The sequence below is a fragment of the Tachypleus tridentatus genome, chromosome 12 (assembly GCF_004210375.1).
Source record: "Tachypleus tridentatus isolate NWPU-2018 chromosome 12, ASM421037v1, whole genome shotgun sequence".
Classification (NCBI taxonomy): Eukaryota; Metazoa; Arthropoda; class Merostomata; order Xiphosura; family Limulidae; genus Tachypleus; species Tachypleus tridentatus.
This window is the reverse complement of record NC_134836.1, coordinates 47,881,546-47,905,886: the sequence shown is the minus strand read 5'-3', so window position 1 is coordinate 47,905,886 and position 24,341 is coordinate 47,881,546. Positions and strand designations below refer to the sequence as shown.

General features: G+C 32.2%; 1 protein-coding gene across 6 annotated transcripts in view; it reads left to right on the top strand.

Annotated features, from left to right (window-relative positions):
- The window catches only part of LOC143233216 (protein turtle-like), a 186,101-nt gene that overhangs the window by 126,480 nt on the left and 35,280 nt on the right, over positions 1-24,341 (top strand). For 3 of the 6 annotated variants that reach the window (XM_076469186.1, XM_076469187.1, XM_076469188.1), the window contains 8 exons: positions 1,145-1,483; positions 5,549-5,656; positions 10,003-10,206; positions 14,712-15,002; positions 19,156-19,446; positions 20,127-20,414; positions 21,718-22,017; positions 22,408-22,533. In XM_076469186.1, the coding sequence (XP_076325301.1) occupies positions 1,145-1,483; positions 5,549-5,656; positions 10,003-10,206; positions 14,712-15,002; positions 19,156-19,446; positions 20,127-20,414; positions 21,718-22,017; positions 22,408-22,533 (1,947 nt within the window). The remainder of the gene's footprint in view (positions 1-1,144; positions 1,484-5,548; positions 5,657-10,002; positions 10,207-14,711; positions 15,003-19,155; positions 19,447-20,126; positions 20,415-21,717; positions 22,018-22,407; positions 22,534-24,341) is intronic. The other 3 variants (XM_076469190.1, XM_076469191.1, XM_076469192.1) reach the window with 1 other exon arrangement.

Here is a 24,341-nt window from a genome sequence, read left to right as displayed (position 1 = left end):
CTGTCTAAATGCGCGTACAGTTCAGCTCTAACTAAACTGAAGCGAATGTTAACTTTTCTTTCAATCGGATACGGCCGTACTTAATAAAAGCTTAAGCGATGTTATACTTAAGTCAAGTGGACTTATAAAGTTTAGATTTTTTTTCTACTATACTACAGATCCTATGTTTAAAAACGTATTGTTATAATGCCAGGTTGTCCTAAATATTTTTTGGGTCTCTACTAGTATTAAAATATTTTGAGGTCACCACTTCAGCCCCACTAGAGGTAAAATGTAAGCTATGTTAGAATCATGATTGTGTTTTAGTGTTATGTGTATCAAATGTTTATGCTGCAGAGTAATTCATTTAATTCAAACGCAATTTGTGTTTATTTTTTACTTCAAACTATGTTATCTATCAAAAAACCTCTTATGTGCGTTAACTAATTCGTGTCATAAACTATACTTTCTTTCATTAACTTTGATTATTTAGATACTTAAAAAATAATGGATCAACTGTTATTATGTTACAGGAGTGAGAAGTGACAATATCATAGTCTACCCTCATGTTCTGTGAATTATGTGCTTAATAAGTTTGTGTTTGTGTGTTTTTCTTATAGCAAAGCCACATCGGGCTATCTGCTCAGCCCACCGAGGGGAATCGAACCTCTGATTTTAGCATTGTATATTCGTAGACATACACTTAATAAGTTGATATTCAAAGTGCAATTTCCATGTTTTAGAAACTATTAATATTAAAACTGCTTAAATATGCTTAGCTGATTGAGCAGTGTATGAAAAATTGTAATTTTAAAAGTCAGTTTACAAGTTTACATTCCAGAATCACATATAAATAACATCCAACAAAACAATGATATACATATGTTTTGTCAGAGGTCTAATATAGTTTATTGATTAACATAGAAGTTTATAAAAAAAACCAACAAGACGCATGTAAAAAAAAAACAATATACGGTCAGAGTATTAAATACTGTAAAAGTTATACGGTATTTTGCAATCCTTAACGTAAATATAGTTTAGGCTAACATTTAAATGTGAAGATAAAATATGTAAAAATTAAATTTTAAATAAAAAAGAATAACAAATATCCATGTAATATGATAGAACAGTTTGTGATTTATTTAAATTTTTATCACTATTTCAGTGATATCCGCAAATTTGACAGCAGTCGAAGATCGTTCAGTTTATCTGCCCTGCAATGTTACTTTCCCAGCTGAAAACGATGCGATCTCTTTAGTGCTTTGGTTCCGGGGAGATTCTGGTGTTCCAATCTATAGTCTAGATGCTCGCAATGGCTCAATATATAAGGCCTTTCACTTCACAGACGATATTCTCGGAACGCGCGCTTACTTCGACTTGACCTCGAAACCCCCACTACTAAAGATTGCACCGGTCAGAAAACAGGACGAAGGAGAATACGAGTGTCGAGTAGATTACCGACGAGCACGTACAGAGAAGTGGAGAGGCCACTTAAGTGTCATTGGTAATCCTTTTGTGTTTGTCTTTTGTTTTACGTGGTTCAAACTGTTGGAGAGAACACTTATTCTTCGAGGTTGATAAGTATCCATTCGTCTTCATCACGGTCATTTATGAAGATTAAGATGGAGTGATTGACTAAAGTAACTGCTGTTATAAGAAGGGCGTAGTGCACGTTGAAATAAAAATAGTTTTGATAAGATTGAAAAAAACAGACAAATCGTTAAGTTTGCTACTTTCCATTTCAAAATTTGTTTCGAAACTTTTTACCGTATGTTAATCTGTCTGTTGTTACTAAAACTCAAAAATACAACATTGACAGTCTTACAGTGGTATCAGTTATTTAAAGAGTGATATTTGTTTGTTTGAAGTCAAGCGCAAAGCTACACAATTGGCTACCTGTGCTTTACTTACCATGGGTATCGAAACTCGGATTTTAGTGTTGTAAGTTTGCAGATATACTTCTGTGCTACTGGGGGTCAAAGATTAATAATTTGTAATGGGGAAAAAATTCCAACGTTAAATTGGAATATATTAATAACTGTAAAAATAGTATTAAAATATTAAAGATAGAATATTTGTTTTTTTGATAACTCATCTTATGCGCAGGAAATGTAAGCGTTAACTTATGTAATTATGCGTTATACATATATTTCTATGAATGTTACAAGACTGTTTATTTTTTCTTAATACATTCCGACTACGTTTAGAAATGTGTGTTGGTTTATTTAAGAAAATATAATTATGTACATTGTGTTCATAAGTCATAATGTAAAGTAATACTATTACCGTTTGAATGTAGCGCATGTTTGTACCATCTACAAAACAGAAATATCAAATTTTATGAAAATGAAAATTAGTTGGTTGTTTGGCGTTTTATAGCGCAAAGCAACTAGACTATTTGTGCCAAATAACCGTTAAAAATTAAAATAAAGTAAAATTATTAAACTCGGTAAAAAAGGATTTATGTTGAAATAAAACAAAGTCCAATTTTTGAATTAAAAACTTGAATAGCGTTAAAAATGCCAATGGCTCAACTAAAAGAATTTGTAAGGTGAACACCATCATCAATGACATTAACCAGCATCAGGGATGAACCTGTGGTCAAAACATGTCTATTTCCTGATGACGAGAAACGCTATTTTCTGATTTATTAGTAAAAGTGTTAATACCCATACCAGTTGTTCTGAGATATATTAAAACACGTTTAAAATGGTGTCGTCGTTCACCGTCGTAACGACAGTAAAATGTGAACTATTGTGACTTGAGTGTCACACAGACCACATATTGGTGCATCAGTCCCAGATAAAAGAAAACGATGAGTAAAAAAACGGTGCCCAATACGTAGCATAGTTAGGATAACTTGAAAAATAAAAAAGAACAACTTTGAAACTAATTTTACCCAGAATGATTCATTTATGAGATATTTTATTGTTTGGTATTTATAACTTGAATGGCACCTTATGCATACGTGTCAGGTCAGAGACACCTAGAGTTTAAGATACAAACCATCCTAATTTTTAACTGTCCAAATAATAATTTAATTCGTCTTCTGAGACAGGATAGCACGTTTAACTGCCAGTTTTCTCACGCGCTTGCAGTAAAAAGTGCAAACCGTACTCATTGATTTCGTTCTTCGAGTTATTCCGTAAGTCACTGAACTTACACAAGAAAATGTTTGTTTGTTTTGGAATTTCGCACAAAGCTACTCGAGGGCCATCTGTGCTAGCCGTCCTTAATTTAGCAGTATAAGACTAGAGGAAAGGCAGCTAGTCATCACCACCCACCGCCAACTCTTGGGCTACTCTCTAACAACGAAAAGTGGGATTGACCGACAATTTATAACGCCCCCACGGCTGGGAGGGCGAGCATGTTTGGCGCGATTCGGGCGCGAACCCGCGACCCTCAGATTACGAAGCGCACGCTTTAACGCGCTCGGCGATGCCAGGCCTGCCACAAGAAAAGTAACTGAGGTATGAAATATAGTAAAATTACTACGAGCTATCTAAGTATTTGCAAAGTGTAATTAATTACATAACATAAATAAACGTATATGTATACATATTAATATACATTGAATTGGGATGAGTTAGTTTCTCAGAATTAATGAGAGTAATTATTTGTAATTTACTTTTCTATTCATAACTATTACGGAACTTTATGCAACGCTATTGACTCATTGAAATTATACTTTTTTAAGTGTAATAAATCCTAGTAATGTCTTATATTTCGTATATGACATTTTCCATTCCTTAAAAGACCAGAGTTTTCGGTGAGGATCCATTTTAATTATATTATTGGACGTAAGATTTTTATGTTTCGTACAAACAGCTAAAGAATCACATGGTTTTCAAATTTAGGAGAAAATGTTGTTTCTTCAATATGAATAGTTTGATTCGATTTGAAACTAGCTCAAGGCATAATCAATCTAAAGTGGTTAACTCATTACTGGTTCTAAAAACGCATAATGCATTACCGTTTTAAAAAGTGCTTAACTTATCACCGGTTCACCTCTGCTGTCGGTAATTAGGAATCTCAATTGGAGAACAAATTAAACATTACAGAAAGAACAAATCCCAGTTCTCTTTACTGAAGCTATTCAAACAATATTTTTCAATGATGTCATGTTTTCATTTTTTTAGTCACTGAAGACCTTGAGTATAATGCGTGTGTTTTATCTTATTGACTCAGCAAAACTATCTGAAATTTCTGGTGTAGATATGACATCAAATATATCGAATATACAATTTACCATTCTTGACGCTACTTGAACCACTATTAGAAACAAGAAAGAGCTAGAATAAAGTTCGTTTACTTCAGTAAAACTCTAATGTGTAGTGATTTTGTTTGCTTTGTTTTTATTTTGTCGTAAATATATAAACATTAGGGCACCTACGACTTTCTACCATGGGAAATCAATCCTTGTATTTTAGGGTTCTAAGACTGTAAACCTATCGCCTACTCACTGTAGAGCGTAAAGTATTTTAAAAGATTAGATTAGTTAAATAGTTTTATATTATCTCTGAGTGGACGAAACAAATAAAACTGTTTTATTATCTCTTCATTCAGTTTATATAATGTTGCTGTAATATATATAGATTGAATGACGTTTGTGTGTAACTTCTAGATCGGCAAGCAGTAAGTTAGAGGGTATATATATATATCTCTAAAATAAGGTTGTTTTTTTTTACGCCTGAGGTGATCATAGATCAAGTTACCGTTAAGCTTAAACTAAAATAAGCTGTCTGTCTATCTATCTATCCATCTTTCTCTCTCTCTCTCTATATATATATATATATACTCACACGTGTTTTTATATATGTTTTATATTTATGGATCAAAGTAAATATCTGCCGTATAATAAACATGATTCCTATGATCGACTGCTATTATATTCTTATTTGTGTATTATGACAACATATTACGGTGTTGAGAAACATTTTTCTTGATAGCGTTTATATATATATTTGTTTGTCGGGTTTTAAAAATTGTTGCGGCCAGTTGGCTAAACCAGCGAGAAGAACTCCAGTGACCTTCCAAAGGTTAACTTTAACTGCATAAACAATCGAAAGAATCGCTGGAATTTGGAAGTTAATTTCAGTTTAACCGACTTAAAATAACTTAATATAACTCTCGGTGGGATAGCAGTAAGTTTACGGACTTATAACCCTTAAATTATTGGTTCGATTTCCGTTGGTGGATACAAAAGATACCTCTCGTGGCTTTGCTTTAAAACGTTTAGCAACAAAAGAAACCGCCTTTTTTTATTACCGCGAGCGAGAACTACAGTGAGCGAAGAGATGGATAGCAAAATCACATGAAACCCACGCCAATCGTGTTTAACGGGCGTTTTTGCAGAGTACGATTGGATTATATATTATAGACTCAAAGGGGATATTATACAACATATTACATTTTAGGCCAGAATTACCGAATGTCTTTTCTAGTAAACAAATATACATACATTATTAAAGGCTTCTATTACCTGACCAGAGTGTCGTATGTCGTTGTATGGAATAAATGGTTTCAAATAGCGGAACGTTAACTTATTTTGATATAAAATGTTTTCCAGTTCCAACCAAGAATGTTGTCATCACGTACGAAAACGGGAAGAATGTTGAAGGAATTATTGGCCCATTTAACGAAGGATCATTTCTATCTTTATCGTGTGAAGCTCAAGGTAGGAAGTTCTCAATTGTCAGATTTAGTATTCTGTTTGAACTTAGTAATTTAATGATCACTATGCTTTAAAGAGGGAGTAAAACCGACCTAATAGTAAAAACTGATCTTAACTGTAACGAACGAATAATAATTACCGTAATGTGTTCCAACTATACTGTAAGATAATACCTGGAGATGATATTCAGATGTTTCATAAAAATAAAAGAATGTTGCGATTTGTAGCAGTCACACTGTTTCGTAACAATTCTTTGACTTTACGTGTAACGAAGTAACTACGAATCACGTTGAGATTAATATAATCTCATTTTAAATAGAACTAATCATGAAGACCGATAAGTAGATTCGTATTAGTGTTTTACATGTGGTTAGCCGAAGGCAAAAAAATATCGATTATCTAGTGTGGTTCATATTTATAACTTTGGGCGTTTAAAACGTTGAGTTTACTGTTACAACTTAATATTCAAATGCATTAATACAGCTGATCTACTGTATTACATATTTAAATAACCTTGGGGAAGTCAACATTTGTTAGCATATTTACTAATTTTGATTTTGAATGTTTCGTTGCTTTACATATGTTTGTAATCGGTGATAAATGTTGGCGATTTAACTAGAAAACTGTTTAAAAGCGCACCAGCTTCAAGCCTACAACCAATAGGATAAATAATTCTCGTTAAGAGATAGCAAGTTAGAGATCCTCTTGTTTGACTGAATTTTGCACCTTGAAGAAAAAAATGCCATTCCAGAATGACTAGTGATATTGTCTCTACTAATTTACATAGAGATAGAGCTCACTGTAACAAAGTAAATCCGGAAGACAGTTGAACGTCTTTATCCATAACTGTATTTTCATATGTTTTAATCAAATCTCAGATTTGCCCGAATATTATTTTTATTTTTTAACATTCATAATGCGTTTATTGCTTACTCATTCATAAGTATATTATAACCAATTTGACGTGGAGTCTCAGGGAGATCTTCATAAATGAATATATGAAACAGTGCCTTAAGTTAAGTATAAAATGCTGAGCAATCAGTATGGCTTTCAATTAATAATCATTATCTGATCATTAGCAATGATAAATTTTGTGTTTCAAATGAGTTTATCGTGCGTTATTAATATGGCCCAGCATGACCAGGTAGGATAAGGCATTTGACTCGTAATCTGAGAGTCGCGGGTTCGAATCCTGGTCGTACCAAACATGCTTGCCCTCTTTCAGCCATGAGGGCGTTATAATGTGATGGTCATTCCCACTATTCGTTGGTAAAAGAGTAGCCCAAGAATTCGCGGTGAATGGTGATGACTTACTGCCTTCCCTCTAGTCTTACACTGCTAAATTTGGGACGTCTAGCGCAGATAGCTCTGGTGTGGCTTTGCGCGAAATTCAACAAACAAACAAACGAAACAAGCATTATCAATGAAACGCTTCCCGTGGTGGGTTGACTACAGAGAGGTTTTTGTATAGTTCTGTTTTTAATAAAAAACAACCACATCATCTAAAGCTTTTATATAAATAACTGTGGTTTTATTTGTCTCAAGTTTCTTCTTGCATTCATTAAATATTAAGCTTACATGACACTCTTGCAACTATTTTAATTGAGCAATGACGGGACTATGATAATTGAGAAAATCATGTGTATACAGATATAATTCTAGATTTGCATACACTGCTGGCCAAAATCTTAAAACCAATAACATAAAGAAAAAATATGTATTTTGCATTGTTAGACTCAACCACTTATTTGAGTAGTGATGCGAAAGATTAAAATAAGAAAATAGAAAATAAAAAAAAACTTTTTTGGCATTCAATAGGGAAAATGTGAACACTATGAAATTAGCCTAAATACTAGCTGGTCAAAAGTTTAAGTTTATACAATACAAATACTGAATATTCAGTACGTCGTATACATGAAAATATTTTAACACATAAAACAATTTCGTAACGCAGTCAATATAAACAGAATGGAATATATGAGAATTAGATGTTAACATTGTTTGGAGTATGTTCGAAGGTAGCGTGGTACCATTGAAAATTGATATTCTTTAGGAAGTGTGTGTAACAGCCCTTTTTAAAGTAAAATGCCCATACACTGAGATCATAAAGACAGAAGTATTCCTTGTACTTTTAAAAGTAGGTTTCTTTGCATTTTTAGCAATACATTTCAACAATAAACAAACAGCACAGAGTCTCCTTGTTTCAGAATGATATATCAAAGGAAGTCAAACATATATACAAATGTTAGTTTCACTGTTGGTTATTACAGTTGTATCCAGGGCTTTAAAGAATTTTCTTTTTTTGTAAAGTCACACAGGCTGGTTCAGTTACTTTAGAATACAGCTTGACAAGACAAATTATTCTTCCGGCTCCTTTATTACAATAAACTATGTGATAAATTCACTTGAAATTCATCAATATAACTGAGGTATCTAGAGGTTAAAGATCTGTCTATTTTTTTTGTCAAAGTCTACACGGTGGTAATGATTTACTGATCCCTGTTGACAATTGAATTTTCAGAGTTACTATATACTAGTACCAAGGGTAAATCATAAGGGTTCTGCTTGAATGAACATAGTGATGAAACTTAGGGTCTGAAACAATTGTAATGTACCCAATGTAGTGTCTAAACACTATAGAAATATGATAGCAAAGAGCTAAAAGTGGTACCGCGATACGCTAGAAGAAATCTATTTAATAGAACTCCACAAATGAACATTGATAAAAACAATGATAATGATGTTAAGTATCTTCGTTTATATAGCCTTCGAGACAGAAGGAAGACTGACACTGATCTCAGGCATGAGATAAACAACCATGTACTAAACAACGGATCTATATTATCAAAAAGACCCAATGAAAACGGAATATTTGGTCGTGTAGCAGTTTAAAAAATCTTACTTTGGTCTCCAAATATTGCCAAGAGATTTAAATTTGCTAAAAAGTACACAAACTGCACTGCTGATGATTGGAAAATGATATTACGGACGGATGAATACGAATGGGAAATATCTGGTTCAAAGCGAAAGTTCGTGTGATGATGTGGGGATGTGTTTTTCTGCAGAGGCGACAAGAGATATTTTAAAAATAAATGCAATAATGGGCCATCACAAGTACCATCAGATACTGTTCCGTCATGGTATACCCAGTGGTTTGTATATTATTGATAAAGGATCTACTACCAAGAAGACAATGACCTCAAACACTCATCCAACCTATGCAGAAATTAGTTCGCTAAGAAATAAGTTGCTGGAGTCATATAAACGATGCAGTGACCCCCACTGAGCCCTTATTTCTACCCATTTGAGCAGGTCTGGGGTATAATAGATCAAAAACTTGACAAATCAAAAGTTACTTCCACAGAAACTTTATGAGAAGGTATTAGATACATTTGGAGTAACATCCCAAAGGAATCTTTGATTAAATATGTTGTGACACTACCTGAAAGACTGTCTGCAGTTATTAAAGCAAAAAGGGAGCATACAAAATATTAACTGTATGTTAAACTCAACCACTTCCACTGAATTTCTGTTGTACTAAATATGAAGGTTAATAAAAATTACCTTCCGTTTTTGTTCGGAGTAACCTGAAATCTAATTTTTGATTTTTTCCTAATACTTTTGTATAACGCTATATATATATATGTATTGTTTTGTTTTATAATGTACATTTGAAAATTGACTACATATTACTAAATGCATAAAGAAATATTATTGTATTGTATTTAGGTGGACTTGGTCATTTTCAATAATGTTTTATTTAAATATTTAACACAATTCTTGTAGACACCGTTACTGAAATCTTAGGTTTAAAGCTTACTAATTTAAATAAATAGGACTCTGTAAACACCTATTCAGAGATTCATTTTACTTCTACTTTTGTTTTCTTACACTTAATCTAAATTAATTTGGTGATTATTCTCTCCATTCGTTTATCGCAACAAAGTTACAATTGGAATTATTTGGTCCAAAATACAAATTTTGATTTTGAAAGCTTTATTTCTAAATGTTTATATTATTTACAATTCACTCTTCATTCTACTGTTGTTAAAGATATCTGTATGAAAAGTAGCATGATAAATACATACTTCCATCCAACGTTTTGTTAACACTTCCAGTATACCTTTAAAACTAGGTTCTCTTTTTGAATAAATATTTGTACATATTTCTATATTGCGAATTATCCCCAAGAGCTTTTAAAGGACTTAACACCTAAATTCGGGTTTCGACACTCGCTGTTGGCACTGTATAGTTGACTCATTGTGTAGTTTTGCACTTAATCAGGAACAGCAAAATGGGTTTAAAACTAAGGAAACAGCGGTATGCGAGTTTATTTTTTTGTTATGTAGGAGACCCAACTCCAGCTGTGACTTGGTGGAGAAACTCAGTTCTGCTGGATAATAATTACAGCATTACCACGAGAGGAGTTGCAAGGAATGCACTGTTGATCAAACGCCTCCATAGAGACCACTTCATGTCACTGCTCACATGCCAAGCTTCCAATACAAACCTTAGCTTGCCAATCTCCAAGTCAGTGACATTAGATTTAAATCGTGAGTATTGTTTGTTTCATCTTTAAATATGAGAGCGTTGTAAAAGTAAAATGAGTAAAGGCTATGCCGTCAGAATTATTTTAACATTTTCTTTCTTTTGATTTCATAAGAAAATATACAAATTAATGTCGAGTTATTTTGCTAATAAAGTAATTAACTTTGAATAATTTACTTAGATATTTTATGCTAAGCTATCAATAATAAATTACGTTTACATTGTTTTCCCTCTTCTTATAGTGTCAGGCAGATGGTATCCCTATTCTACATTTACATTAAATGATAAGTTAATAGAAATATTCATTAATTACTAAGACCTCAAGATTATTCATTATTTTATAACCATAGTTTACATAGTTAAGCCTTTAGAGATTTTGTTCTTTAGGGCTATAGGTGTAAGTATTTATAATATTGTCAAGGTATTATAAAAATTCTAATTACTTCGAGTTATTTTGAGAATACATTGGCTAACTTGGATTAATTTGCTTAGTTTGTGCGATGTTACACCAGTTTGTTGAAGCGAGGCTTTACAAGTATGGCACGGTGGTTAGGGCGTTCGACTCGTAATCTGAGGATCGCGGGTTCGAACCCTCGTCATAGCAAACTATGTTCACTCTTTCATGGAGACGTTATAATGTTCGGTCAGTTCCACTATTCTTTGGTAAAAGAATAGCTCAAGAGTTGGCGGTGGGTGATGATAACTAGCTACCTTTCCTCTAGTCTTTTGCTGCTAAACTATGATAGGCTAAGATAGGCAGCCTTCGTGTAGCTTTGCGCGAAATTCACAACACACTGTCTTGATATTCGCTTCATTATATTAAAAATGCAATTCCTTCTTATTTGTGTTTAGATCTTGGTGTAAAACAATAAATAAGAACAATAAGTAATTGAATAACGTAAAATCAATTAATTAAGAGCTAAACAATATAGAAAAAATGGCAATTAGTTAGTGACTCCTTGCTGCTAATGGTTCGACATTAGGCACACTTCCTGGATTGCGCACTGACAATCATGCTGCGACAGGATTCCATAAATTAGGAAGAATAACATGTAATGTAGCTAGGGCACAACCATAAATATATCAGTACAGTGACTGAATGATTAGAAAACATTAATAAAGTTTACTGTGTGTTTGTTTAAAAATAGAAGGTTAAGATGTCATTGTCTTCGGTTATTATTCTCAAAATTAAGGTAACTTATAGCTTAATATTAATTTCTAGACTGACAGTAAAAATTTACAACTGGCTTACTTTGACTTACTATTTCAAATATGAAATTGTATTTCATGAAGAAAAAACGCTCACTACTCTGAAAGTTTTTTTTTAAATATACTGTCGAAAATATTCAAATACGTTCATCCAACATATCTTCCTGGCCATAGTTTGGATTCTTTTAAATTTCACGCAAAGTTACACGAGTGCTATCTGCACTAGCCGCCTCTAATTTAACAGAGGGTAGGCAGCTAGTCATCACCACCCACTGCCAACTCTCGGACTACTCTTTTACCAACGAATAGTGGGATTAACCGTCATATTATAACGCCCCCATTGCTAAAAAGATGAGCATGTTTGATGTGACGGGGATTCGAACCCGTGAACCTTAGATTACAAGTCGAGTGTCTTAATCACCTGGCCATATGAGCGATTTTCGTGTTAACGTTATATTTTATTGAGAGTGTACTTAGCCGAATTGAATAACGATTTATTGAATATGTGACAAAATACTGTCTAAAAATTCTTACATATTTGATAGTTTGTTTCATGTCAATATTAACAAACTAGACCCACAGTAACTGTCCTATAAATACTATTGCCATATTATTGATGAAGAAAACTATCTCCAAATTTGCATCTCTTTTTATGAATAATATATTTCTTTATTCATTAAAGTTATTGTTAAAATACTTCAGATGGGGATAATACGAAATTCTTCGTTGTATTCGCTAACGCAATATCTCTAACGTGATTTAGAAACTTTGAGTTTTTCTACAGCTTAAATCAAGCAAAAAGATAATTTTGTAATGAAAATAATTTATAATTTTCTGTTTATAGAGTTTGCTCGTTACGCATGGTTATGCATGTATGAATATTAATTTTCTCTAGAATCAAAAATAGCTAATTTTAGAATGTTAACTGCCTCTAATGCTTATTTAACAATAAAACAAAAAAGAACAATAAATAACCTCGGCTGTATTTAAATCTCAAATCATTCAAGAGAGGGAGTTTTGATCTAAAAGTTTGTACTCGGAGCCATCCTTAAAACGTTGATGCAAGTACGTTTTCCTTAGTAACATGAACGTGAAAAGTAAATATCGATGTGTAGACTTTTGTTTGATTGTCAAAAATGTAAATTGGGCACCAATGTAACTTGAATTTTGCCATTTTTGACCACAAGTGCAGTAGCGAAAATTGGGCTGAGCACTGAAAATGCCAGCACTTAGCGACCACCGTCAGGAGATGGTTATTTTATCAGCCATTCTCAGCGAGTGAAGAAGTGCATTCAACCTGCTGATACTATTATCGATTACTGTTTGGTTTCCAAAGCGTATTTATTCTCTAAAACATGTCACACAAAAAGTGAATAAGAAGCTACATAAAGGATTAAAAGAAAAAGTGTTCTCGTCTCTTTATCCGGTTACCCAAAGTTCATTTCAGAATAACAGACTACTAGTTCCTCATGTATCAGTACAGATTTTCTGATGTTTAAGAGTAACACACTTTCCAATCTCACGTAATCTAAGTTACATTATTTTTATCATTGTCTTCATCTGGTGTAAGTGTTTTCGTTTTAATTACCACTCAAGTGTACAGGAAATCCATCGAAAATGGCGTGAGGAAAAAAGAAACAAAACAATTCTGCTTTAGCTCAAACAGTAGATGATATTTGATAAACACAGCAAATTAAAGCATCTTAGCGGTACTCACATCGCATCATTTTACACATGTGTTGTAAAACTGGATCTACTAATTCATCACATCTCAGTTTGTTCGGTTTATCCACTGGCGATTCTTAAGTGGATTAGTAACAAAACAGCAACTCTTTAGAGCAGAATCACATATATTTCGTTTTTTGATGGATTTTAAAATTGGAGTATCTTTCAGACAAATCACTGCTCGAAACTACTAAGAGGATAACACTTTGTTCATCGTATGTTTAACCAGGCTTAGGTAATTCGATCGTTTTGCTTTTTGCGTTATATTTAGATATGTCAATCAGCAATAAAGCCGTGATTACTTCACGGTCAATATCTTAAAGTTAAAACACACGAGTAAAATCGATTATTAGATAAGTTTATAATAGAACAATAAAAATTATTATTTGAAAGAGAAAAAAAAACGTTAATAATAATCTAAACGATTGTTTTTCAATCTTTGACTTGCACGTAAGTATGAAAATAACTTACCTACGAATAGCTTACGCGTTTATTTCGGGTTAACATTTTGTGCATTCTATATATACGTCTTAGGGTTCACATTTAATGGGTTATCTGTCGTCTTTGTTATATTCAAGCCGAAAACAATTTAATATAGCACTAAACAAAATTGGAAATTTGTGGAGGCTTTCAATACTCCAGCAACTTGAATAATTTTTATGTATTATATATCTATCTATATAATGTTTTATTATTTCTTTAATGTTTTTTTTATTTAATATAACTTTGACGGCTATTTTTCTAAAATATATTTGCAGTAATTTCCTGTAATTACTGTTGAAGAAGTATATGTCTAATAGAACCTTAAATATTTATAAAATATATGTGCTATCATTATTGAAAATGACAAAAGTGAAAGTTACCCATTATTCGTCTTTCTTTCCTTACTCACCCGCCTCATTTAACTTAATTATTATGAAGTTATACATGTTGGAGTGATCAACAACAGGACTCTGAGAGCTCGCCTTCTGAGCCATTAAATATTAAATTAAGGCCCATCACTACACGTGGGATCATAAACTCAGTAGCTACCATTCATTAAAATCGAACACATGGTAAAAATTACTCATGCTTTAAATACATAACAGCGTGTAAAAATGAATGCAAATTTAATCTCTAGTTCTGCTTTAAGTATATCAATGCATGAAAAGTACATGAAACGATAAATGTCTACAAGTGTACTACAAATAAGTGATGCACACGTTGGTTGTAAACTAATGCCTTACTCTACAAACGCATTCATAACACACTGTTCTCAAGAAGTAAATTGAATAGTTTTACGTATATAATTAGTTTTATTTGTTACGTATATAATTAGTTTTAGTTGTTACGTATATAATTAGTTTCAGTAGTTACGTATATAATTAGTTTTAGTTGTTACGTATATAATTTGTTTTAGCTGCTACGTATATAATTTGTTTCAGCAGTTACGTATATAATTAGTTTCAGTAGTTACGTATATAATTAGTTTCAGTAGTTACGTATATAATTAGTTTCTACTGATTTTATGTAGTCAGTTGACACACTTTTTCTGTGAATTACCAATACTATTTTTTACCCAATAATCTGTTGCCAGTAAAGCCTCTGGAAGTGCGAATTTCAACCTTGAAGCGTCCACTATCGGCAGGCCGAAAGGTAGAACTAGTGTGTCAGTCCAGTGGATCTCGACCGCCTTCACGAATCCTGTGGTGGAAAGGGAGAGAGAAGATGTCTACTATTACATCATCGAAGAATGACAACATGACAGTTAGCAAGCTAACCTTTATACCTACAATAAACGATCATGGAAAATATCTATCATGTCAAGCAGATAACCCTGTTATTCCAAATAGTGCCTTGGAAGATGGCTGGATCCTTACCGTCTATTGTAAGTATGGTTTTCAAATAACAATGTCTCATGCATGCATTTATTTCAATCAGAAATCAAAAACCAGAATTTGTTTGTTTCTAGCTGTTCGGTCAAGTTGACAAAAAACAAATCCTATTCATGAGATTGGAGCTTCATATTATCTAAACAGTATAGTTTATCTTAGAAATAAAAATAAAAATAAATAAGTCCCGCAAACTTGTTTTATATTTGGTTAGAAAGTATGTGTGTGTGTTTCGTATAGTAAAGCCACATCGGGCTCTCTGCTGTGTCCACAGAGGGGAATTGAAACCCTGATTTTAGATTTGTAAATTTCAAGACTGACCACTCTCCCAGAGTGAGAAGGTTAGAAAGTAACCAACTCTGTAGGTAATATAACACTATACAACACCAATTTTGTTCCCGGATAGTATGTGTTATTTCTCAATTGCTTATGTTGCAAAAGTACAGAAAATGGACATTATTCCCTCCAAACTTTGCTTTTGTGACCTGTATAATGAAATTTAGAAATTAACCGATTTTCTGTGTAAAAACGGGCAAATTTACACATTTTCATTTACATAAGGTCTGAATAAAACACCATATGAACCAAGAATTACATGTATTTATTCTAAAGTTATACAAAATGTTTAGAAGTGAGTAGATTTTCGAGATTTGCGACTGTAATGTAAATCACTTCTACGTATCAGCCCCCAAATAAAGTCTCCCATCATGTTTTCGTTATACGCCCCCAGGTCACAAAAGCCCAGTTTGAAGAGAAAAATAGGTCTTTTCCAATTACTTTAGGCATACGAAATTGGAAAATAACACTTTCTGACCAAGAACAAGAAAAAGTAAACATTTTGTTACATAGTGTTATAAACATAATTTTCCTTTTTAGATTTACTTCTCAATATTTTTAACAGTTTTATTCACAATAATCAGATCGCAAGAAAACTTCCAATGAACGTGTACAAAAGGGTTTTATCTTTTATAACATTGTATCAGTACGAAGAATAGAAGATAAAAATTACGTAATCTAGAAATTTATCAAGAAACTTTAACAGTCCCTGACCATTTACTTTTCTCGAGTCTAATTTTGATACTTTCTCGGTTAACTAAACAGTAGGTAATTCTCGAGTTATCCTCAATAGAAATAGGTAAACTCTATTCAGAGACAGTTGTTCGCAATGCTAAATAACCTTAGCGAGTAATAATGCATATTCTGAGCTATTTGTTCAAGGTTTGGGATATAAAAAGAAAATTCCTTGCATTATGATAACGCACGTTATAACATTAAGAAATAATACCGTGTGTATCGTCAAATCCATCAAGTTTTATTTGATCGAGAAAGGTAGGCTTATGTAAGATTATACTAAGTTTTACGAATGGACGTATATGGGTTTATTTTGCAACAAAACTGTGAGCGAACAAATCTAATAAAGCTCGTACTTTCTAGAATAATGTGCTTTTTTATTGGTATGGTACTTATTTGGTTCAGTTGGTTTTTATTGATATTATACTTATCTGATTCAGTTGGTATTTGTAGAATTAGAATCCACTCACGTAATAGCTTGGTCCGGCATGGCTAGGTTGGTTAAGGTGTTGTACTCTTAATCTGAAAGGCTCAGGTTCGAATCCCCGTTGCACCAAACATGCTTGCTCTTTCAGCCGTGGGGGAGATATAATGTGATGCTCAATCTCACTATTCGTTGGTAAAAGAGTAGCCCAAGAGTTGGCGGTGGGTGGTGGTGACTAGCTGCCTTCTTTCTACACTTACACTGCTAAATTAGGGACGGCTAGGGCAGATAGCCCTCGTGTAGCTTTGCGCTAATTCAAAAACACGCAAACATAACAGCTTAGGCAGCAACACGGTGAGAGAGAAACATGCGAGTTTGTTAAATAAATATTATACCCATTGTTAAGTTATTGTATGCACATATGCACTCTTACAATAATTTACCGAAGTTTTATGTTAAATAGTGCGAACTAAATCAGTGATAAATATTATATGTCTTTTTCGCTCACTTCCATGTTCCTGTTTTTATAATATTCATCTATACATTAGGTCTGTAATAAATTTTTCAGATCTGTTTTACATATGGTGCAAACAATATTTACGCTTGAAATTTTAATTACCTTGCCTTAAGGGCTACGAACTAATGGTACAACGCCTTTTAAAGTTTTATTACATCGTATAAAATAACATTTCTTTTCATCAAAATTACCAAATATGTGTTGACTTATTTTTACTTATTGAAATGCATATTTTATTTTTACTTACAGAGATAAAAGTTTATTTATTTTCAATTAGAACAATCTTAATGGAGTGCGTTAAAGTCTAGAAACATATATTGGAAAATTTAAACAACAATAATGTTAAATTCAAGAAAACACTACAAATAATTTTCTGGCACAGTTACACGATATTAGCTTGTTTATAACATACTGTATTTTTCAATATATACATTTGCAAAAAAACATTGCTTTTTTATCTATTTTATCTGTTTGTCACTTGTAGTATTTTAGTAATGAAGACTAAAAGTATAGTATATTAATACTTAAAAATCTATTTTCATAAGAAAGAGAGGACTTGTTTATTATTTATTTCTTCCCCACTTTATGTTAATTGTTAATGAGAAACATATAGGACATAGTTATCATCTATTGATTCATCATGTTTGTACTAATTGTTCATGAGCAACATATAGGACATAGTTATCACCTATTGATTCATCATGTTTGTACTAATTGTTCATGAGAAACATATAGGACATAGTTATCATCTATTGATTCATCATGTTTGTATTAATTGTTTATGAGCAACATTAGGACATAGTTATCACCTATTGATTCATCATGTTTGTATTAATTGTTCATGAGCAACATATAAAACATAGTTATCACCTATTGATTCACAATGTTTGTATTAATTGTTCATGAGAAACATATAGGACATAGTTATCATCTATTGATTCATCATGTTTGTATTAATTGTTCATGAGAAACATATAGGACATAGTTATCACCTATTGATTCATCATGTTTGTACTAATTGTTCATGAGAAACATATAGGACATAATTATCACCTATTGATTCACAATGTTTGTATTAATTGTTCATGAGAAACATATAGGACATAGTTATCATCTATTGATTTACAATGTTTATATTAATTGTTCATGAGAAACATATAGGACATAATTATCACCTATTGATTCATCATGTTTGTACTAATTGTTCATGAGAAACATATAGGACATAGTTATCACCTATTGATTCATCATGTTTGTATTAATTGTTCATAAGCAACATACAGGACATAGTTATCACCTATTGATTCATCATGTTTGTATTAATTGTTCATAAACAGCATTCAGAACATATTTATTACCTATTGATTCATCGTGTTTGTATTAATTGTTCATAAACAGCATTCAGAACATATTTATTACATACTGATTCATCATGTTTGTATTAATTGTTCATGAACAACATATCGGAATAGAATTTACGTGTTCTTGAGAAATTATTGTATCATATAAAATAGTATCCGTTTTCAGGCAAAATTCAAACCACGAAAGAGAAATCTGTTTTTCTATGAACCCGTAAAACTAATTGAATCTGGCTATTAATTTTAAAATACATAATAATGTCGTGAAAGAGATGTTTGTATATACGCGTAAGAAAACTACAAGTTATTAAATTTAGAACCTTCATATAATGTGTTTGTTATAATTATTTTAATAGCTGCAATGCATTATGTATTGGAGATGTGTTTTATGAGAAGAAACGTTTCAGTCTCACAGCAATTACAGTTTAACTTTGTTCGGTTTGATAATATTCCTACATTTATTCTATAATGCTTTAGGAATATATGCATAACTTTATAAATATCACAAGCTTTCGTTTCATCGTAATTAACTTCTATTATTCCAGAAATAATAATAACACTTACAACGTTTATGTGATATTACATTAGTTGTTTACGATACAAATGTTTAAACAACGTCTTTATGATAGTTTAAAACAAGTACCCACAAGCTGAGAACTTAATAAATTAAGCCCAATTAAAAAAAAAAAAAGATATATACGGAAAATGTTTATTCAAAATTGCTACAGCTACACCAGTCGTTACATGTGAAACATTCTTGTTTGTTTATTTTCATCCAGATCTTCCTAAGTTGAGGCTTTCCTTAGGAGCAAATATACATCATGATGCCATTAGAGAGGGAAGTGACGTGTATTTCGATTGTAACATTCAAGCTAATCCCTGGGTATCGGAGGTTGGTTGGCGGTTTGAAGGTAAGCCGCTCTTCAGCAAGACAAAAGAGGGTGTAATCACCAGCAACCAAACATTAGTGTTGCAGAAAGTTACCAGGGAAAGGAGGGGGCGTTATCAATGCGTTGCAGCCAATGTTGAAGGAGAAGCCGAAAGCGAAGAAATAATGCTACGTGTTCACTGTAAGGGATTTCAGTAAAAGAACTGGTGTCAGATATCTTTTATTCTTATTTATTCAGTTGTGAGCCCAAATTTTACTAGATATCTATATCATGCCTATCGTTAACAAAATGTCTCCATTTGAAACAACAGGATATAATGTTTCTAAACATTTACCAAGTTATAAGTGAATTATCAATAACAAAAAAGGCAGATTCGAACTTTTATGCTACATGTATTATAATTCATAAAATACCTTGTATTTTGATATACCTTGACAAAATATATAAACTGTGAAGCCGTCTTTGTATTTTTTATCTGAAACAATAAGATATAATGCTTCCAAACACGTACCAAGTTCTAAGTGAATTACCAACAACAACAACAGAGGCAAATTAATCAAAATATTATTATATTATAATTCACGAAATGTCATATATTTTAATATTCTTTGAAAAAAATATATTTTATAAAGTCTTATTTGTTCATAAAAATATATGCATAGAATAGCACAGTTATTATTCATAGCATCGATTTGCCACTGGTACTGGCATTTTTTGAAAAACTGAAAATTCAGTTTATACACATTTAACTAGTTTACGGGTTTAGATTGTATTTCGTACAATATGCTACCAAGTTTTATCAACAAACGCAGGCGTCTGATCCATTTTTCATCTGTTTTCTTTTCTCTTTTTTTCTACAGACGCTCCTGTTTGTAAACCTGGTCAGAAAACCGTTTATGGAGTCGCCAGACTGGAGTCTGTTAATATAAGATGTGAAGTTTTGGCCGACCCTAGTGATCTTACTTTTTATTGGTTTTTGAACAATACGTTTAAACGGATTGAGCTGCGCTCTTTTACAACAAATGAAACGGTCAGCGAAGCCACGTACAAACCAAGAACGAGATACGGTTATGGTGTTTTGAGCTGTTGGGCTAAAAACGATATTGGAAGTCAGAAAGAGCCTTGCAATTTTAGTATCATACCCGCAGGTATGCATTTTAAATAGGCTTCAGTAGTACGTTAAATCTGCCCTGAATAATATAGTTTACAATGTTTTATTGTCGTTTTTACCAAACAAAATATGTCTCAAATTTTTGTAGGAACATGTATTTATTTCCTCTATAGTTAAATAATTTTGTACTAATTTTTATTTCCTTGATGCACACTTCTATTGGTTTAGTATGTTTTGAATTTCGCGCAAAGATACACGAAGGGCTATCTGCGCTAGCCGTCCCTAATTTTGCAGTGTGAAACAAGAGAGAAGGTAACTAGTCATCACCACCCACCACCAAAACTTGAGCTGCTCTTTTACCAACGAATAGTGGGATTGACCACACATTACAACGCCCCACGGCTGAAAAAGCGAGTATGTTTGGTACGATGGGGATTTGAACCCGTGACCCTCAGGTTATGGGTCAAGTGCTTTAACCACCTGGCCACACGACTTGTATCCAAAGCACACGATATATTGGGACTGATCAGCATATTCTTTGCATACATTTAAATCTGTAGCAAAATCCTAAATGTAGTGAATAATTAATTTTTTACTGGTCAAACAAATATTAATGAATACATCTGAGAGTTTAGAGTTTTAAAAAATATCTTTTTCTAAATACTTAAACAATAATATTGAAGGTACTGATTTTGTTTTAGGAATTAGTTTTAAGATTATTTTGAACTATTAGCTTGATACGTATACTTAACCTGAATTTTCTAAGCTAGTGGAATTTTGTAAATATTACTTGGACTAAAGACAAAAATATCACAAACAGATAAGCCACCTAACTGAAGAAACAACGCATACTAATTTTCATAAGAAAAACATAATAAAAATGTATTTAGTTACCTACTCTTATTGGCAGGCTTATTTTATTTCAGTTTCGCTTTAGGCACATAGCTTATTCTGATCCAAAGTTAATATTAATGATCTCAGAAAGGTATAAGGCTAAAAACTGTTGAATTAATCAACTTGTTAAAATAAATTCTAATGTAATAACAAATTTTTATATATAGTAAATAATAAAAACAACTAGAATATGCATATTAATCTTTATGGACTACCACATGGTGGCTTGTTATTAAACAGTTGGAAAATATATCTTATGTTATTACCTTGTCGTACGTATTTCAACCTCCAATGATTTGCCATGATATTAATTTAATCTCGAAGTTTTTTTGTTATTAAATAGTGTAGTAATGTAATTCCATGTAATTATTTTTATTCACATATTTGAGAAACCACTGGATATTTAGCGTTTACTTAATTTTCATTTTCAATGCAAATTATTTTAGGACATCCGGATCCGGTCAAAAATTGTGAAATTCTAAACAGAACGGTAACCAGTATAAAGATAGAATGCGAAGCTGGATATAACGGTGGATTAAAGCAGACATTTCACTTGGAAGTTTTCAATGCTCCTTTGAAAAAATTACAGGCAAATCTCACCAAAACTGATTTTCCGACATTTGCTATCAACCATCTTCCACCAGGGACGACGTTTATCCTGGCTATTTACGCTTCGAATTCTAAGGGTAAAAGCCACTCAGTCGCACTAACAGCAACGACGTTACCGGCTCCGGAAAAACGAACTGGTGAATTGTTTTCTTATCTATAAATATCGGTTGAATGTCTGCAAATTTACCTTAAGAACCAAATGGCAATTTTCGTTAAATGTATCTTTATATAGGAAAAAATGAATTTCTCTTCATAGAGAAATAAAATGTTAACTTTAAACAAATTCTTAAATAAAGTGTTCTAAAAGCAGAAAAAAATACATATATATTTTAGGTTTGCTCTTGAATATTTTCAAATATAAAATAAATCATGTTAAGAAATAGCTTAATAAACTATGAAATAACGCTCTTTTTTAAAGTGTACTAAATTATACGAAAAGAAACGTATCTGTATTAAATAAATCTGAAACACACTTATATTTCCTTGCCAAATAGTAAGTATGTAATATAATATGATTTTTTAATCAGCAAAAATTGAGCGACCGGTCATTAGTCCTGTGTTGGGGATACTAATTGGAATAGTCGGAGCTCTGGTGTTAATGGCTGTTTTGATTGTCATCTTAATGAGATTTAGGAGCCAAGAGGATGATAAAGGTAATGTCCAATAATTTCATTATAATATATTTAATTCTGTGATTTAATTCATTATAAAGAAACTGTTAAACATCCGTGTGTATCAATAAAAAACAGGACTGACATTTAAAGAAACTAAGTTTTAAATATATATAATGGTAAAAAGCGATTCATATTTTATATCAACCGTTATCAAACTTTAGTAACTTCAGGTACATTTTTCTTTTTTCTTTTACGGACTCGTAAAAATATCGATGTTTTTTTTAAAAAAATGATTTTTATGTACTTGAAAGTTGTATTTCAAAATTACATTTTTAATTCATATATATTTAACTTAGCGCAAAGCATTTCTTTTCTGTAAATCAAATTAAAAAATATATCTTATGACATTTCGGACATGATTCGAGAGCCCTCTGGAGTGCCCTTGTGGATCCCAGTTTAAGGAACGCTCTTTTATACAACTGATAATTAAGTATATTTATGCATTCTTTGTCTGTTGATATCACACGTATTAAGTATGTTATAGAAGATAATTGGTGAAAAAAAGGTCTTGTGGATAAACAAACTGTATATGAAATAGATTAAGTGATTAAGAAGTATTAGATAACTTAATGGATAAAACCTGCATTTTCTGAAGGTATCTAGAAGCCCTTTTTTGTTTTTTTCTTCTTCAGTTAAGCACATAATATGCATATTTCACAACTTGGAATCTCTTATACACAACGGTAAAATTAAATAGAATGGTAAATTATTCTACTGCTGTGAGTAAATCAGTTGGTAAGATGTGGCTTTGTGTGCTTAAGTAAATATAAACCTTTACAAACCAGACTCATGCACAACAAACATTGTTTAGTTTTATAATACAACATAAAAATGTCATTGATTCAGTTTATTTTTGTTTTGAATTTCGCACAAAGCTACACGAGGGCTATCTGTGCTAGCCGTCCCTAATTTAGCAGTGTAAGACTAGAGGGAAGGCAGCTAGTCATCACCACACACCGCCAACTCTTCGGCTAATCTTTTACCAATGAATAGTGGGATTGACCGTAACGTTATAACGCTCCTTCGGCTGAAAGGGCGAGCATGTCTGGCGCAACGGGGATGCGAACCCGCGACCCTCAAATTAGGAGTCGCACGCCTTAACACGCTTGGCCATGCCAGGTCTCGTAGATTCAATTAGCTTTTCACTCTTTTATTAGTTAGGTCCACACTCTTGGTCATCGTGATATAACTTTTCTATGTTTTTATAAATGGTAAAATGCTATATATATTAATGTTTATATGAAGTAATGAATTTAATTATTTTGTAGAAACTTTGGTTAACATTAAGCACAAAGCTATGCAGTAGGCTATCTGTTCTCTGCCCACCACGGGTATCAGAACCCCGTATCTAGTGTTGTAAGTCCGCAGACATACCGTTGTGTTATTTGCTATGAAATTTTTTTCTCTTCTTTTCACACAATTACAAAAAAACGAGTCTAGGTTGCAGACCCATGTCATATATGAAGTTGATATTTATCATTGAATTATATGAAAATTTAGCATAAAGACAGAAATAGTAAATAATATAAGTCCTATTAATGCATAATTACTCCAATGAATGATGATGTAATCATTATATAATTCAAATAATTGCACCTTTACAAGTTTTAATATTGGTTCTTTCCTTATTAATTTTTTGCAACCAATTACATTGTCCGGTTTTTGAAGCTGGTTCTTATTTAAATTATTTTTAGCCCTAATATCTACATGAAGTGGAATTCCGACTATCTTTGCTACCTTGATATACATATACTATTTCGTGTTTATGTGAAAATTCTAGAAACAAT